This window comes from Daktulosphaira vitifoliae, unplaced genomic scaffold (genome assembly GCF_025091365.1).
Source record: "Daktulosphaira vitifoliae isolate Bord-2020 unplaced genomic scaffold, ASM2509136v1 Scaffold_2, whole genome shotgun sequence".
NCBI classification, from domain to species: domain Eukaryota; kingdom Metazoa; phylum Arthropoda; class Insecta; order Hemiptera; family Phylloxeridae; genus Daktulosphaira; species Daktulosphaira vitifoliae.
The window spans coordinates 7,478,139-7,493,248 of NW_026099573.1; the positions used below are offsets into that span (position 1 = coordinate 7,478,139).

A 15,110-nucleotide genomic window follows, 5' to 3' on the forward strand; every position below is an offset into this window, starting at 1 on the left:
AGTGTCAATGATTTAAGCGAATAAAATATATAAAATTAAATTTTTTAGATGTTCAAGCGTAACTACTTCGAAGCAAGAGCCAGTTCTTGTTTTAATATATTAATAAATTTCGAGTAAATGAATATTGAAAACTATGTACATGAAAATAATTTATTATGTTGCTTGTTGGCAAGTCAATTAAAATACAATTTTTTATATTTTTCTGATTTTTACTGAAGTAAGTTTTATAAATTTATTTATAATAGTTGAGTAACAAGGTGTTTTTATAAAATTAATAAGTAATTATATACTATTGAATTGTATTTCCTGCAAATTTTTGTTCGAAATCACAAATCATATTAATAAATATTATAACTATAAAACTAAAACATATCTGTATTTTTTAAAACACTTAAGTACCTCAACAAAAGAAGGCAATTGAATTAATTTTTATACAGATACTTTTAAAAAATAAATAGCTATAAAAAATTTATTTATGCAAGAGAAATTACATTAACTACACATAATTTGTTCATATTGCGAATATGAAGTAGTGTTTTATATAACTATTAAGAAGTTAAACGTTATATTAATCAAATATGAAAATATATGTACTTAAATATAAGAAATATCAATGTATAAATAAAATAAAAACAAAATAATAAAATAATTTGGTTAACCATGATTTCTGGCCAGTTGTTTGTTATCGTTAGGGCAAGCAATTTGCTTCAATAACTGTATAACTGTGCGGACTGGACTTCCAGTCATTAAACTAGGTCTAAGGTAATGTTGGGGTATAGAACTTCTCAAAAACGCCGAACCTGCAATATCTAAAGTTACCATTCTAGAGCACTGTGGTTTGTAGTTCTCTAGAAACATAGCAGCAGCCATGGCATCGCCAGAATTCTGATGTGGTAAAACTCGCACGTCACCCAAAGTAGGCCATTTAGTCTTAGTACCATAAAAGTCCCAAAGTGGTGCACGAATAACTCGATCACCGGTTTTGACCGAAGCGACACGAATATCTTCATAAAGATTTTCGTCCGAAGTAAATACGACACAAGCACCGCTATCAAAGTATTTTTGAGTGTCTTCTGATAAGGAAGCTACGTTAACTATACATTGAGGATTTAATATTTGACTGTAGGCTATCAAATCGCTTAATACCATTCGAGAAGAAACGTTAGTTTGATGTACCTCAGCTGTTTCACCATTTGATGTCTTAATTATCGAGCCAGGCTTGAGTGCCATTCCTCCGGGTTTGTTCTCATACAATGGCACTAAAGCATTGATTTTCAATGGCAAAGAGAGCTGTGCAGCAGCTTTCATTATGCCGATAACTGATGTTGCACCACATTTACGAAACATTCCATATTTAGTTGATTTATTATTACGAAGGCAAAGACCCCATGAGTCATAAGTGCATCCATCTCCAACAAGCACTACGGGTTTATCACTCTCACTGCCTCCACAGTATATCAAATCCAACAATATAGGAGGTCGACGTGACCCTTTAGCTACGTTAAGCAATACATTTAGTCCTTTATCCCTAATCCATTCTACGTGTCTAACGTTAGTGACAACTTTACATGAACACATTAAGTCTAAAATATGCGCAGATAATGTTTCGGGGGTCCCAATATTGGGTGGCATATGGGCTAATTCACGGGATAGATTTTGTGCTTCACCTAATATTTTGCCTTCTAACCACGAGTTGTGTTCTGATATATTAAATGGACAAATTTTTGGTATTTTTGGTGACATATAGTCAATGCTTTTATACCCCTCCAAAAACCATGCACCTAACACTGATCCTTCAGCTGCTGCGCCTGCATTCGACATAGCTTCAACGTGTATCTCATCCACCAAATATGATTGTAAAGCTTGAACGCCAATAGCTGTTCCTACTCTAGTCGACTCTAAGCACTGATCCATGTTCTCTCGATCGTTATATTCAGTGTTTTTAGACTGTCCAATATCGACAAACGCCACCGCCAAATAATCTTTGTGAAGCCCATGGGCCACAACTACTTTTTGCTGAACAATATTTGACTGTCTCAGAAATTCACTGACTCGATTCTGAATAGAAGTATCAAAAATTTGGGCTTGTTCTGTAAGATGCACCTCACTTGGTTGACAACCACGGTACAAGCCCAGAACCAACCCTTTATGACAAATCGATTCTGAATAGGCCTTACGGAGCTGACTCGTTATAATTAACGGCCTTAGTTTTGTACTAATTCTTGGTCCAATCATTTTACTTAAATTATAAAAATAATTAAAAAAAGCCATTGATACACGAAAAAAAATGTATAGTTACATAAAAATAATAGAGTTTAGGTAAACATTTTTGATTTGGTATAGTAACCATGTGATCATAAATAATATGCTAAAATGACAAATAATTTCAAATATTTTGTACTGATATATTTAACATAAGACCCTTGAATTTTTTTTAAAACAATTATTATATTGATAGTAATACACAGGTTTACCTTAGTGAAATATAAAGTCCACTATAGTAAACCTTATTGGATAATAAGTTTTACAAGTTCTAAATAAAATCATTAATATATCATTTATATTTCAAAAATTTCCTTGAGTTTCAATGGACTATAATTATGCATTTACAATAATTTGTTTTAATTTTAATATTATAAATTTAGAATAATTAAAAATGTCTTTTAATTTAAATTAAAATATTTTTTTATTTTAACAGTTGTATTAAGTTAATACAAGTTATATTAAGGCTTTATCGTATTAAATATACAATTTAATATATCAATTTATTATTAAATTATGTACTTTTAATATTTGTAAAATACATTATCTATAATAAAAGTATTATTACTACTTGATTTTATAAGTTTTGTATTATATTTAATTTTATTAAATCAACCTAAATAGATTATTTTGACTTGAATTTTTAAATTTTTTTGAATAAATTTCTTATAGACTTTAACTTAATCAAATTTAGTTGTTAATATTCAATATGTAACAGATGTTACACGCAATATAGATGTCATAATATGGTGTTTCATAGATATACAAAAAAAAAAATAGTTCCATAGCTATCATACTGTAAAATCATATACAGTGTTTAGCAAGGGGCGTATTCACATATTTTTCGCCTGTAGGCATTTCAAAGTTTGCCGCCCTTCATTATGTTACTGAGGGGAGAGGAGGGTAATTTTCTCTTTTTTCACCTTAACACTAATTCCACCTCAAAAAAAATATTTAAAAATTACTTTACAAGCAAATCTTTATTCATTAACAAATCATAAAATAAGCATTATTGTTAATGTATTACATTATTAACATAAGTAATACGTGGTCGAGAATAAAAATAAATGGTAGAATAACAGATATATCATATATTATGTATAATTAGTAATTATAAAATCAATTTACGTCGAAATGTAGTTTTCGCAAATAAGTGAATTAAATTTTCGCAATTTAGTTCGTTTAACATTTCATTTTCTATGTTGAGGAATCCGATATTATTTAACTTTGTATCTATCTGAGTGGATCTCAGATAGTTTTTTATGTGTTTAAGACACGAAAACGATCTCTCTGTAGTACAGTTAGACACTGGTACACATATGAAAATTCTTAATTCTATATCAATATTTGGAAAAATTTTCTCTCAAATATTTTGCATAGTGTAATTGGAGATAAACTGACTGAATAAAGTGTTGATAATAAGGTACTCTCGAGTGATGATGATGTGAAAAAAGGTGGAAAGAGTATTTTGAAAAATAATTGAATGAGGAGTACCCAAAAGAGACATTAGAGGATATCTCGTGGAATGAGGGACTGGTAGATTTAATTAGTGAGAAAGAGGTATGAAAGACTGTGGCATCAATGAAAAAGAATAAAGCAGTAGGACCTGATGAAGTACCAGTAAAAGTATGGAAAATACTAGGCGGTGTTGGCATAATGTGGTTAAAGGAACTTTTAAATAAAAGCGTCTGGCGTCTTATGCGATAAAAGAATTCTAATGAGGCTGAAAGGTAAATTCTACAAGACTGTAATAAGGCCAGCTATGATGTATGGTTCAGAGTGTTAGGCAGTTGATAAGAAAGTAGAGCAGAGAATGAGTGTAGTAGAGATGAGAATGCTTAGATGGATGAGTGGAATGACTAGAAAAGATAGAATAAGGAATGAGCATATAAGAGGGAGTATAGGTTAAGCGTCAATCGTGGATAAAATGAGAGAAAATAGACTTAGATGGTTTGGTCATGTTATGAGGAGAGAAGAATTGGAAGCTGTAAAAATAGTTATAGAAATGAATGTTCAAGGAAGAAGATGTAGAGGAAGACAAAAAAAATGATGGAGGGATGCTATTGAATGCGTTATGAGGACAGTTGATGTGAGCGTAGATGATGTGGGAGGTCGTGTCAAGTGGAAGTTTAGGGATTAAGGCGAGGAAGAAGAAGAAGAAGAAGAAGTTTTATCGTCATTAATACTTAACTTTGAAATGATAACATTGTTTATCGAGATACGTATCAACGATTTTTTAGTAATTTTTGTGGCTTTATCAGTTAATATTTTTTATTTATAAATTATTATTTCAAAAATATTTTGACTAAATATTTTAATTATATGTTATTAAATAACAATATATAAATTTCTAAATTTTTGGGCGTTAAGTTCTCTCTGCTAACCTAAACACTTAATATCTGTAATATGGATATTTCTAATCTAAGTAAATAGAAATAGATTTCGCTTCTTTTTTTTAGTATTAATTTTAATACGACTGTAAAGTATTAAAATTTTTTTAATTATCTGACGCATAATATGGTATATAAAAATATAGACGCATATAAAAATATTTTTTCAGAATAAACTTGAAGTTTAATAAATTATAGAATTATTTATTTATGACATTTATTTTCAAAACTAAATACAGATGTGTGCTTTTATGCAGAACTTAGAAATTTTAGGTATATGACTAATAGAGGCCCAGAAATTGAAATAACCCGTGGTGGCTCGTGGGTGCTGGTGGTGGAGGTGCGACTTTAAATATAATACCGCTAGTTATAGGTATAAAAAATCGGCAAATTAAATATAATAAAATAAAACATATATTATTTTAAAGGCCGCAGTAGAAAATAGAAATGAAAATAATAATAATAGCGATTATACTATTATAGCAAATGATAACGACGAGCGTACACGTAGTTAATTCTAAATAAATTACCAAAATAGTAATATACTAATATTTTACCGTATGGACGACGCTGCCGGTCGTCCAAACACTGCTCGTGTGCGCATGCGTACCTGCCTATAGTGAGGAAAACAACTCGTTCGTACATGTTCGCACACGACAACTGTATTATAGCTATTTTACTATTTAAAAATTTGGATTTTTAATAAAAATGTGGAATTAAGAATAAACAATTAATTTTCTTCTTATAATTAATTTTAGTAGGGGGAAAAATCTGAGTTTTTATCTTAGGGGACCCCGATGACTTTTTTTGCTCATCAATTTTTATCTTGCTTTTGATCTCTTCGAAGATTACTTCTCGGTGTTATATTTACGGAACAGATCCAAATCTCAAGTTATCAAGGCGACTTTTTCAAAAAGTGCTCCTTCTCATAAACGCATTTTTCAGTCGTATATGCATTTAGAATTTATTTTAAATTATTTAATAAATAAAATAAGTTTAACACAAAAAAAACCTATCACCTTAAACAACATAATATGCGATAATATTTGATTATGTTTTAGAATGTGTGTGACCTATATAAATTGAAATTTTTTAAGTGCACTATAATATTACAAAAAATAATTCCTATGACTTATCTTCCATGAATAATTTGCTTCTTAATGATAAAAAATAAAATATTTAAAACAAAATAGTAATATTTGATTAAAATTTGTCTTTTTTTTCATATTTTTAGGTTGATGCGAAGTTGAGAAGGTATTAATTTTACTATTGTGTATTTTTTTTTTTTTTTTTTGTCTGTTATCACTTAATCTCAGCTCTCACTGAACCGATTTTTTTCAACGATATGTCAAAAGATCACAAATCTTATATAATTGAAGATATTTCCTTGAAAATTGAAAAAATTTTCTTCGTTCTCTGTAAATGACGCAAATCCCCCAAAAAAATTACGATTATTAAAATTGGTAAATTTCGAAATTTTTTTCACTTTTTTTTTCTAGAATTTGCCATAACCTTGTGAAAGATTTACAAATTAAAAAATTTTTATTATATTGAAACCTTAAGTAATTCCCTTTTACTTGATATAATATTTTTTTAAATTTGACTCTTTACCTGCCCACAAGAAGGGATTCAATATAGCAACTTTTTTAGAAAAATCAACTTAATTTTTGAAAATGTTTCAGAAATACTGTGTCTTTTAAATATATATTAAATTAAAGCTCATGTTACGTACTATATATTTAAAAAAATTGTCCCGACGACTAATCTTTTATGTGCAAATAACTGCCGTAGTTAAAACACATGCTATTTTTGTATTCAATTTTTTTTTGTTTATTCTAAAATATCTTACAAGGGTTAGCCATAGTAATGAGTCTACCAATTTTTATAAAAGTTACACGAATCTAACTTACAATAAATATAATTTTAATCTTATTTTGATTATTTTCAAAGTTCAAAAAAGCGACTTTGTATTTTTAATTTAGTTTAAATAGTTTTTTTTATTTATGCGTACATTACGTGTACGGTGGCTGCGTTGTATATTCTAGAGTCTTATTCACTTGGGCTTTTAGCTCAACTTGCAAGTTTAGTATTTCTATAATTAAATTTAATAAAACCGTTTTATTGTATTTTTATTGTAACAAATCATTTAAATAGAAGTCTTAGTAAACATTTCTATGCAGCTCTTGGTGTTTACATAATTATTCATATCGATATACTACACACAGGGGAGATCGGCTTAATATGACATACTATTTTTTAATATTGATTTCTTAAAGTCAATATTGTGAGTTATAACTTTAAATTTGGCATATATACTTTATTCTATCTCACAAACAAGTAGAGATACTCAAAAAAAAAATTTTTTTTAAACTTAATTTTTAAAAAAATGATGTACTGTCATTTACCCTTACGGTCGGGTAAAATAACATACTTACTTATATACATGATGTTTTTTCAAATATTTACAAATGAATGTTTTATTTCATTGATTTTTTGTAATTAAAATACTTTTAATACATTTACAACAATATTTAACAATACTTTATTGTTTTTATCAAAACAAATTAATTATTATAAGTAAATAAAATAAAAATGTTTCTATTTAGACTTAAAATATTTCAACTTAAAATTTGGTTCTTAATTATAAAGAAAAAACATAGGTAACTTCTTTGTTCCATATATCACAAAATTTTTAAAATTAATAATACAACCGTCTCGACCAGCTTCTTTTTTTTAGTATAAAATAAATTAAGTATACAAGCCTAATCGATTACATTATAGACCAATTTCTAAACTTCTTTCACAGTAAATCCAAAAAATCTGGGCTCCATTTTTAGTATGTGATCAGCTAATCTTTTTTTCCATAGAAGGTAAAAAAGTTTTATATCGTCCTAGTGTTTTCGTAACACCAATAGCTAATTTATTTTTGTCCTAACATCGACTACGTAGAGTAGCTTGAGGAACATTAAATTTTTTAGACGCCTTAAGCCAACCCATTTCCTTTTTGTCTATAGCAGATATAGATTTTTTCATATCACTTTCTGTCCACGACTGTCGTGTGATTTTACGTTTAAATAATAATTTCCTATACAATTAATATCAGTAAGGAAGATAATAATACAATTATATTGTAGCTTACCTTTTTTTCTCCATCATAGGATCTTAAAATTTACTAAATATGAAAATGATAGTATAAACTTAGAGTTTTAAAAGTACAAAAAAAAAATCATTATCACTAATTACACATTTTTATTTATCATTTCATTGATAATATTATTATCAGTTGTCGGAGGTAGTTATAATACTAAAGACCTTATAACACATGCTTAGGAAATCTCCTTGATCATTAAATATCAGTATTTCCGGTCAAAACACTGGTGTGTCATATTGCCCTAATATTTTATATTAAGTATCAAGACATTTATACTTAATATTATATTTATATTCAAGCAACTTTTATACATGTTTGCCATAAAAGTAATATCATCTACTTAATAATTATTTATAATTTCTCAGTAAAAATTGCAATACTAAATTATTACTAATAATTTCATACTCTATTTAACTCCTATAGTAATTATTTATTTATAAATTAAACTTTTAATTTAAGAACTACTATACATATAAATAAGGAAATAAAAATTCATTTTGCCTTTTGAATAATCCATCAATTTTTTTAAATTAAACACTACCTACAGTTTTGCATCAAAGTGTTTCTTATGACAGTGATTATAATCACTGTCAGATTTCATCTATACTTGTCCCAACTATGCCACTTTTACACTTTGCTGCGGCCCCACTGTTTATTTTAATTATTTTGGAAATAAAATTACTACACAGTGTTTGAGTTATTTTAAATATTATTATACTTTTTATATTGGTAATATTTAATAGTTAATAACAACTAATTAAATTTATTTTTATTTTATAATTATATTTTTCTTTCTACACAGAAAGAAGTTGGTAGATAACTTAGTAAATACTCATCTTTATACTAAAACAATGAATACATAACCAATAAAAACCACTGAAGAGCTCTCATGTCACAAATTACGAAAATGGATCATATATAATTTTGGTTATGTTTATTCATCAGTTATTTTTTTATAGCGCTTTCTACAGCTCCCCAATTAGAAAAATTATTATATCTAGTAAACAAACATCGTACAAATGTATAGAGTATTAATTAAAAAATACTTTCTCAGCTTCGCATTGAAGCTTAAAAAGAAAAAAGGAAAAAATGTTGTGAGAGGGGCTGGGGAATTGAACGGTTGAAAATTGTTTGATAACCGACTGAAATAAACACTTGTCAAAACTAAGAGTTTTTTACTATTTATAAATAAAGTGTACTTATTGTTATGAGTTGTTTTATAAGTTAAGTAAACCATAAAGTAAGACTAATATATATTGTTATTAGTTGCTTTAGCATAGCATTATAACTATCTAGAGGTGTCTATACATATAAAATATAGGCCCAAATATTATGAAAGATTTACCGAAAGTTTCTCGGTAGTTAGCCTAGTCTATTCGGACCTAAATGTCCCATAAATTTGTTAACAATTACCTGTGATACGTTAAGGATCGCGTTTAGTATCTCATTTTAGCTTCGATGCGAAACTGAAAAAGTATTTAAATATTGAAATGGATAAATGGAAATTTAAATCAAACTTCAATGTAAGTTTTAAAAAGAATACCTGTAAACAGGTTTATCGTTGAAAGCTAATTTTTATATTGTAGCATAAATATAATAATATAAAATTAAATTAATTAAAAAAAATAAATATGAGTATAATTTTTGGATATTACTTTTTAATTTTAGATTATTTCTGAAATATATTATTTACGTATTTATTATTTTTAATATTGTATGACAAATTTTTATTTTAAAAAGATGTCTAATTTGACTAAAAATTATTAAACAACATTAATTCAACACATGAACAATAAAATATTTGCTATTGTTTGCAATTTTATTTTAACTTAAAGTAATGATTTTAATATTTAATTCATTATTTATTATCTAGTATGTCATGATTATTTTTATCAAGCTAACAGTTTTATTGTTGGTAATATTTAATTTAATAATGATTTTTATGTGGTAAATATAATTATTTATCATTAAAGAATATTTCAAAATTTGCAAAATATATTTTATATATTATATTAAAATAGATTTTATCAACAACCATAGTATCAAGCTTAAAAGAGTGCTTCGAAAATGTATCATTTTTACATAATAATAAAGGAAATATTCTTTTGAAATATTGTTGTTTAATTTATCATTAAATTAAATTATGATTGTCCGGTAAACGACCAGACGAGTGTGTAAACAATCAGGAGTTATCTTGAAATACAACTTTTTGAGTTAATAAAATTTTTAGGCATAGACAGGAAATCTGCACAACTTAGTAGTCTTATCTGATCGAAATTATAAAAATGGATAGAAGTTAAACATTAACCTGTTCCTCCCTAGCCTTAATTTTGATCAGTAAATCAAAAATCAGTACATTTTTATAAAAAATTTAAGGTTAATATTCTAGTGTAGTTCTTATGGGTACTATTATTCTATAAACTGTTTTGTAGTTTCTTAAGTGTATTTGATTAGAAATAAAGTGAAAAAAAATTTATCGAATGATTTATTGACATTTTATACAAAATATTTTTATTATATTTGAATTTTCCTAAAATTCATTTTTTATTTAGACAATTAAATTTGATACTAATTTTAAATTTGCATTGATTTATAAAGACAGTAATCTTCTGAGTGTTTTGATTTTTAGAGTTTGAAAGTAGACATTATATCTTATGAGAAAATTTTTGCAAGTAAATTCACAATGGTAAGCATTGAAAATATTTTAAATATATTAAAATATTTTTAAAATTATCTCTAATTTTTTTTTCGTTAATGATGTTTTCACTGTTTTATTTCAAGCTCAGAGTATTTCCGGAACATTTACAAAACTTAAGTTGAAAAATTAAAATTTTTGTGCAGAAATTGCTATTTTGAATCCCCCTCTGTAGGCAGATTTTCAAAAAAATTATATTAAATGAAAGAAAAATATCTATGGTTTCAATATAAAAAGGAATTATTTTAATTTGTTCATTTTTCAATAAGTTATGGCAATTTTTAGAAAAAAATGTCAAAATTTACCAATTTTAAAAATCGTAATTTTTTGGAGGTTTTTCACTATTTACGAAAACGAGGGCAAAATTTTCAATTTTTAAGGGCAATATCTTCAATTAGATACAATTTGTAATCTTTTGACGTATTGTTGAGAAAAATCGGTCTAGTGAGAACTGAGAAAAAATGGCAACAGACATAAAAAAAAACACATCATAGTAATATTAATACCTTCTCAGCTTCGCATTGAAGCTAAAAATATTTAACTGATACAAAAATTAAAAAATGACAGGTCAATCGCATAACTTGAACCATTATTACTTAAAATATTATTCTTTTATTACATTCTAAATATGCAGGGTATTTATTATAATTAATATCCTAAGATTTTCCGAAAGTTTTATCCAATTCATAATTATAAAGTGGATACTCCTTTCGAGAAATCTGGGAAAAACATTACAGTCTAAGGTTGGGTTTCTGACCAGAAAAAATATTATTTATTTAAAATATTATTATTATTTAATTTATTTGTTTTATTTTACAATTAATCAAACGATCAGTCTTTTTTTATTGAAACATCAAACTGGACAAGTTAGTTATTTTTTATAAATTGTGATGTTGAGTTACATTTTAAAAATAAACTTATAATATACAAGTTAATAAATTTTAATAGTAAACTCAGTTAAGTGACTAGTTATTTCAATAAAAAAATAATAACTTTTTAATCTACATTAATTTAGTCAATAAAAATGTTTGCTGTTCATATAAAAGATAATATTTTTTATTCGAAAAGAAGAATAAATTTCAACTTTTTACCATAAAAACTACAAAATTAAAATCTATGTTTTATCCTTTTATAAGATTACTAAATAACTTAAATATGACATAATTCTATTATTGCTGTTCAAGAAAATGGAGAGTTCAATACCTTTATTCTGGGTACAATTCATATATTTTTTTAATTATTTAAAATTTCTCCAGAAAATTTCTTTTATATCATTATTATACTAAATTAAAACGATAAATTAATTCAACTTCAAATTTTTTAACGTATAAGTGCCAAGGATTCAACAAAAGTTAAAACAACAACTTTTATAAAATAACGACTAAATATATAAGGATAACGTGTTGTATAATAAAATATAAATACAGATTAAAAATTTTTGTGTTAGACCAGAATATGACCAGTCAAAATCTCTTTAGTTCAAATTTTGTTTGACCAATTGATCAAACAATTCATATTTTGCCAACCTTATTAAAGATAGTAATAACAGAAAAGGAGTGAAGACTGTTTAATAATTTGGTTTTTTATCTATGATAATAGATGATAATTTTTTTCTTTGACACATAAATATATCCGGAATAATTTTATCACATATAATAATATATATATATTAATATGTAGTAATATTATAATATTATTGTCTTAGTAATATGCATAATATATGCTATTTTAATAAAAGTTCATTTTTTCAATTGTCTTCCTCAACTCTAAATAAAAAAATACTATCTCTTAACTAAAAATGATTATATTGATGATTATGATTACAGAATAAAATTATTATAGCACTTACTCTTACAACGCTACCCGTAATATTGGCCGGAGGTAAACTAATTATTTGTATACAAATACGGCATAAAAGTATGTATATATTCTTAATTAATTGATTTATTGTTTTGTTTTACTTTATAGTTGATTTAGATGAAGGTAGTATGCACTAATAAATATATTCGTTAGTATTTATTATTTAACTTATGAGAACTCTCACCGAGAGATATGGGGGATTGAACCTCCTCCGTAAAGAAAATAAATAAATGGTGAAGATTTATTTTGTAGGAAATAGTACAAAAATTTATTGTGCATATCCCTTAAAAATAATTCTTTTATATTTCATTTTTAAGTTCCATCGTTTGAAAAAAGCAAATAGATAAGTTTTACATTATTACATTAACTAGGTGCATGATATGTACCTAGTGATATACTATACAATGAATGCTAAAGAATGTGTATTAATGTTTTAATAAATCATATCAAAAATATTAATAGTAAAAGTAAGATAATATAGTGACACATACATTTTAAACGACATTCATTTATCTGTATTCGTAGGGTATCAAAATTTATAAGATTGAAAATGCATAATTTGGACAAATTTAATTTCCCTTATAAAAATGTTTTCACATAAAATACATGTAATTTGTCTACTTTTTTAGAAGGGGGAAACCCTTTCTGTTCCAACTCTTATTAGTGTATTACTTTTACAAAAAAAATAATTTTGCCATCAATACTGTCGTATTATTTACTGCAATCATACACAATAAATGTGTATAATTTATTAGCATGTGTTTAACGTTTATAATTCTTAGTTCCAGAAATACGCATTCGCGATTTTTTAGTAATTTTTGTGGCTTATTGAGTCAAATAATTTTTAGTTTGAAATTAATATTTTTAACATAATTTTAATTTTAAATAATAATATTAGCCACATTTCAGTATATTTTTAGTTTATAAATTTGTATTTTGAAATCTTGTTGAACATAATAAAAATACAATAATAAAACATATAATGAATAATAATTATTCGTAATAGTTATTATTATTTTAGTTACAATTATTTTAACTAAAATAATAAACTTGTTTCGAAAAATAGTTGTTATTTTTTATTGTCATTAGCTAAACAAAGTTATCACATTTGTTCTCTTAAACAAATACATTACAATCAGTGTATTTGTATTTAAATAAATTGTGCAACTGGTAAATAAGTGACACAATTTTCAAATTATATCTCGATTTTCCTTTATTATCAAGATTTTTATTTGTATTTCTAAAAAATTTAATGTGTAATTTGTTTTGACAAATTTTATTTAAGTCAAAGTTTATGAAATATATACGATATTAATATTTGATTATTTAGTTTCATTGATAATTTAAAGTTGTTTTTTCTTTTCAAGAGTCATCTGAATATTTTGATGGTAAGTACTCAAAAATTAAAATACTTAATAGAGCAAAATAAAATAAAATATTTACTCATTACTCTTTTCCAAAGTTGTAACTTTAAATATAAATATTTTTTTTTATTTTGATAAATTAAAAATTTTGTAGAATATTCATGGGCTAGCCCGTACATACAGCCTGGTTTATCAAAAGAAGATGAACTTATCCGTATTATACAAGGTGTTTCTAAACGTCCTTCATTAATTTCTTGTAACGAAATAGCTGCACGTTATATTTATCTTATTCCTGATCAATATGCAGATAAGCAATTAATAAAAGACGTTGGTAATATTCTCTCACGCAAGAAAACTTTGCAGAGTAAAGTATATAATATATTTCAAGAACTTGAAACTACAATTAACACGCCAGAAGATGAAGATGCTTTGAGACCGAAATATTTAAAAAATATTCTCAATAAATATGAAAAAATTATGTTAATAAATTATTACAACCGACAAAGAGTGATTCCTAAGGAACAATTTTATTTCCGAAATCAATTTCTTAATCAATTCTTAGAAAATAATAATAACTAATATTAATATAATAAATTATTATAAATAAAATCATAATAATGTGATTGTGTTTCAATTAATTTTGATTTTATAATAAAAATATGTAAGATTTTATTCTAGAATGGGATATTTTTAAGAGGTTTTACTTTAATGGAACTAAATTATTGTTGAAAAAATAAAAATAAAATTTTTAGTTAACTAAAAAAGTGGCCAATTTTTACAGTAGCATATTTTAGGATACTTTTCTAAATTGCTAAAATATTAGATTTGTTCCAATATTTGGTGATTATAAGTTCAACATGATTGAAATCGTGTTCTTTTGACGTATTGGTCATTAAAATTGGACAAGTGAGAGCTGAAAAAAATAAATGACAGACACAATAACCATATAGTTATATATTTTAATATGTATAAGAAAATTCCTTCTTACAAGGAAGACTACGGTGGTAGGGTCCTCAATATTCATTTAATATTTTGGTCAATTGTTATTTTTTATTTTCGTTTTAAACTTTTTTTCCGCCTCAAAAAGGATTTAAGAAAAAAATGCAAAAAAAAATTATTTCGACTGACGGGGTTCGGACGCGTTAGTATCCTGAGCGTATTAGACTGTATAATAGTTAACTGTTAGTAAATATATTAGGCAGCCAACGTACACTAAATCTATTAGTAGATAAAAAAAATTATTTAAGCTAGTTAAAAAATTCAAAACCCCTAATTTGAGAAGGTTAATAATCGAAATAAGGTTATATTTATATTTATTGTAATATAAATGTAGTTATATTCATGTAACTTTTATAAAATTTAGTGGACTCATTACTATGGGAAACCTT

General features: G+C 25.7%; 2 protein-coding genes across 6 annotated transcripts; one reads left to right on the forward strand and one right to left on the reverse strand.

Annotated features, from left to right (window-relative positions):
- Positions 1-620: 620 nt before the first annotated feature.
- LOC126897634 (cytosol aminopeptidase-like) lies at positions 621-2,314 on the reverse strand. The gene has a single exon (XM_050671380.1). The coding sequence runs from the start codon at positions 2,269-2,271 to the stop codon at positions 655-657; it is 1,617 nt and encodes a 538-aa protein (XP_050527337.1). The 5' UTR covers positions 2,272-2,314; the 3' UTR covers positions 621-654.
- A 3,573-nt stretch (positions 2,315-5,887) lies between these two features.
- On the forward strand, positions 5,888-14,394 carry LOC126897636 (uncharacterized). Of its 5 annotated transcripts, XM_050671387.1 has the most exons (7): positions 9,265-9,326; positions 10,433-10,489; positions 12,325-12,379; positions 12,467-12,481; positions 13,726-13,746; positions 13,877-13,948; positions 14,030-14,394. In XM_050671387.1, the coding sequence occupies exons 1-7, from the start codon at positions 9,294-9,296 to the stop codon at positions 14,299-14,301; spliced, it is 525 nt and encodes a 174-aa protein (XP_050527344.1). In that variant the 5' UTR covers positions 9,265-9,293; the 3' UTR covers positions 14,302-14,394. The 5 variants fall into 5 exon arrangements, with proteins under 5 accessions (XP_050527343.1, XP_050527342.1, XP_050527344.1 ...); XM_050671385.1 differs by lacking the exon at positions 12,467-12,481 and having other exon boundaries at positions 9,256-9,326; positions 12,325-12,415; XM_050671384.1 differs by having other exon boundaries at positions 9,279-9,326; positions 13,877-14,394.
- The last annotated feature ends 716 nt before the right edge of the window (positions 14,395-15,110 follow it).

Coding starts and splice junctions, on each gene's coding strand:
- LOC126897634 (XM_050671380.1), bottom strand. CDS start 2,271: ATGGCTTTTTTTAATTATTTTTATAATTTAAGTAAAATGATTGGACCA.
- LOC126897636 (XM_050671383.1), top strand. CDS start 9,294: ATGGATAAATGGAAATTTAAATCAAACTTCAAT. Junction 9,327..10,432: donor AATTTAAATCAAACTTCAAT/GTAAGTTTTAAA, acceptor TTTGATTTTTAG/AGTTTGAAAGTAGACATTAT. Junction 13,747..13,876: donor GTCATCTGAATATTTTGATG/GTAAGTACTCAA, acceptor AAAATTTTGTAG/AATATTCATGGGCTAGCCCG.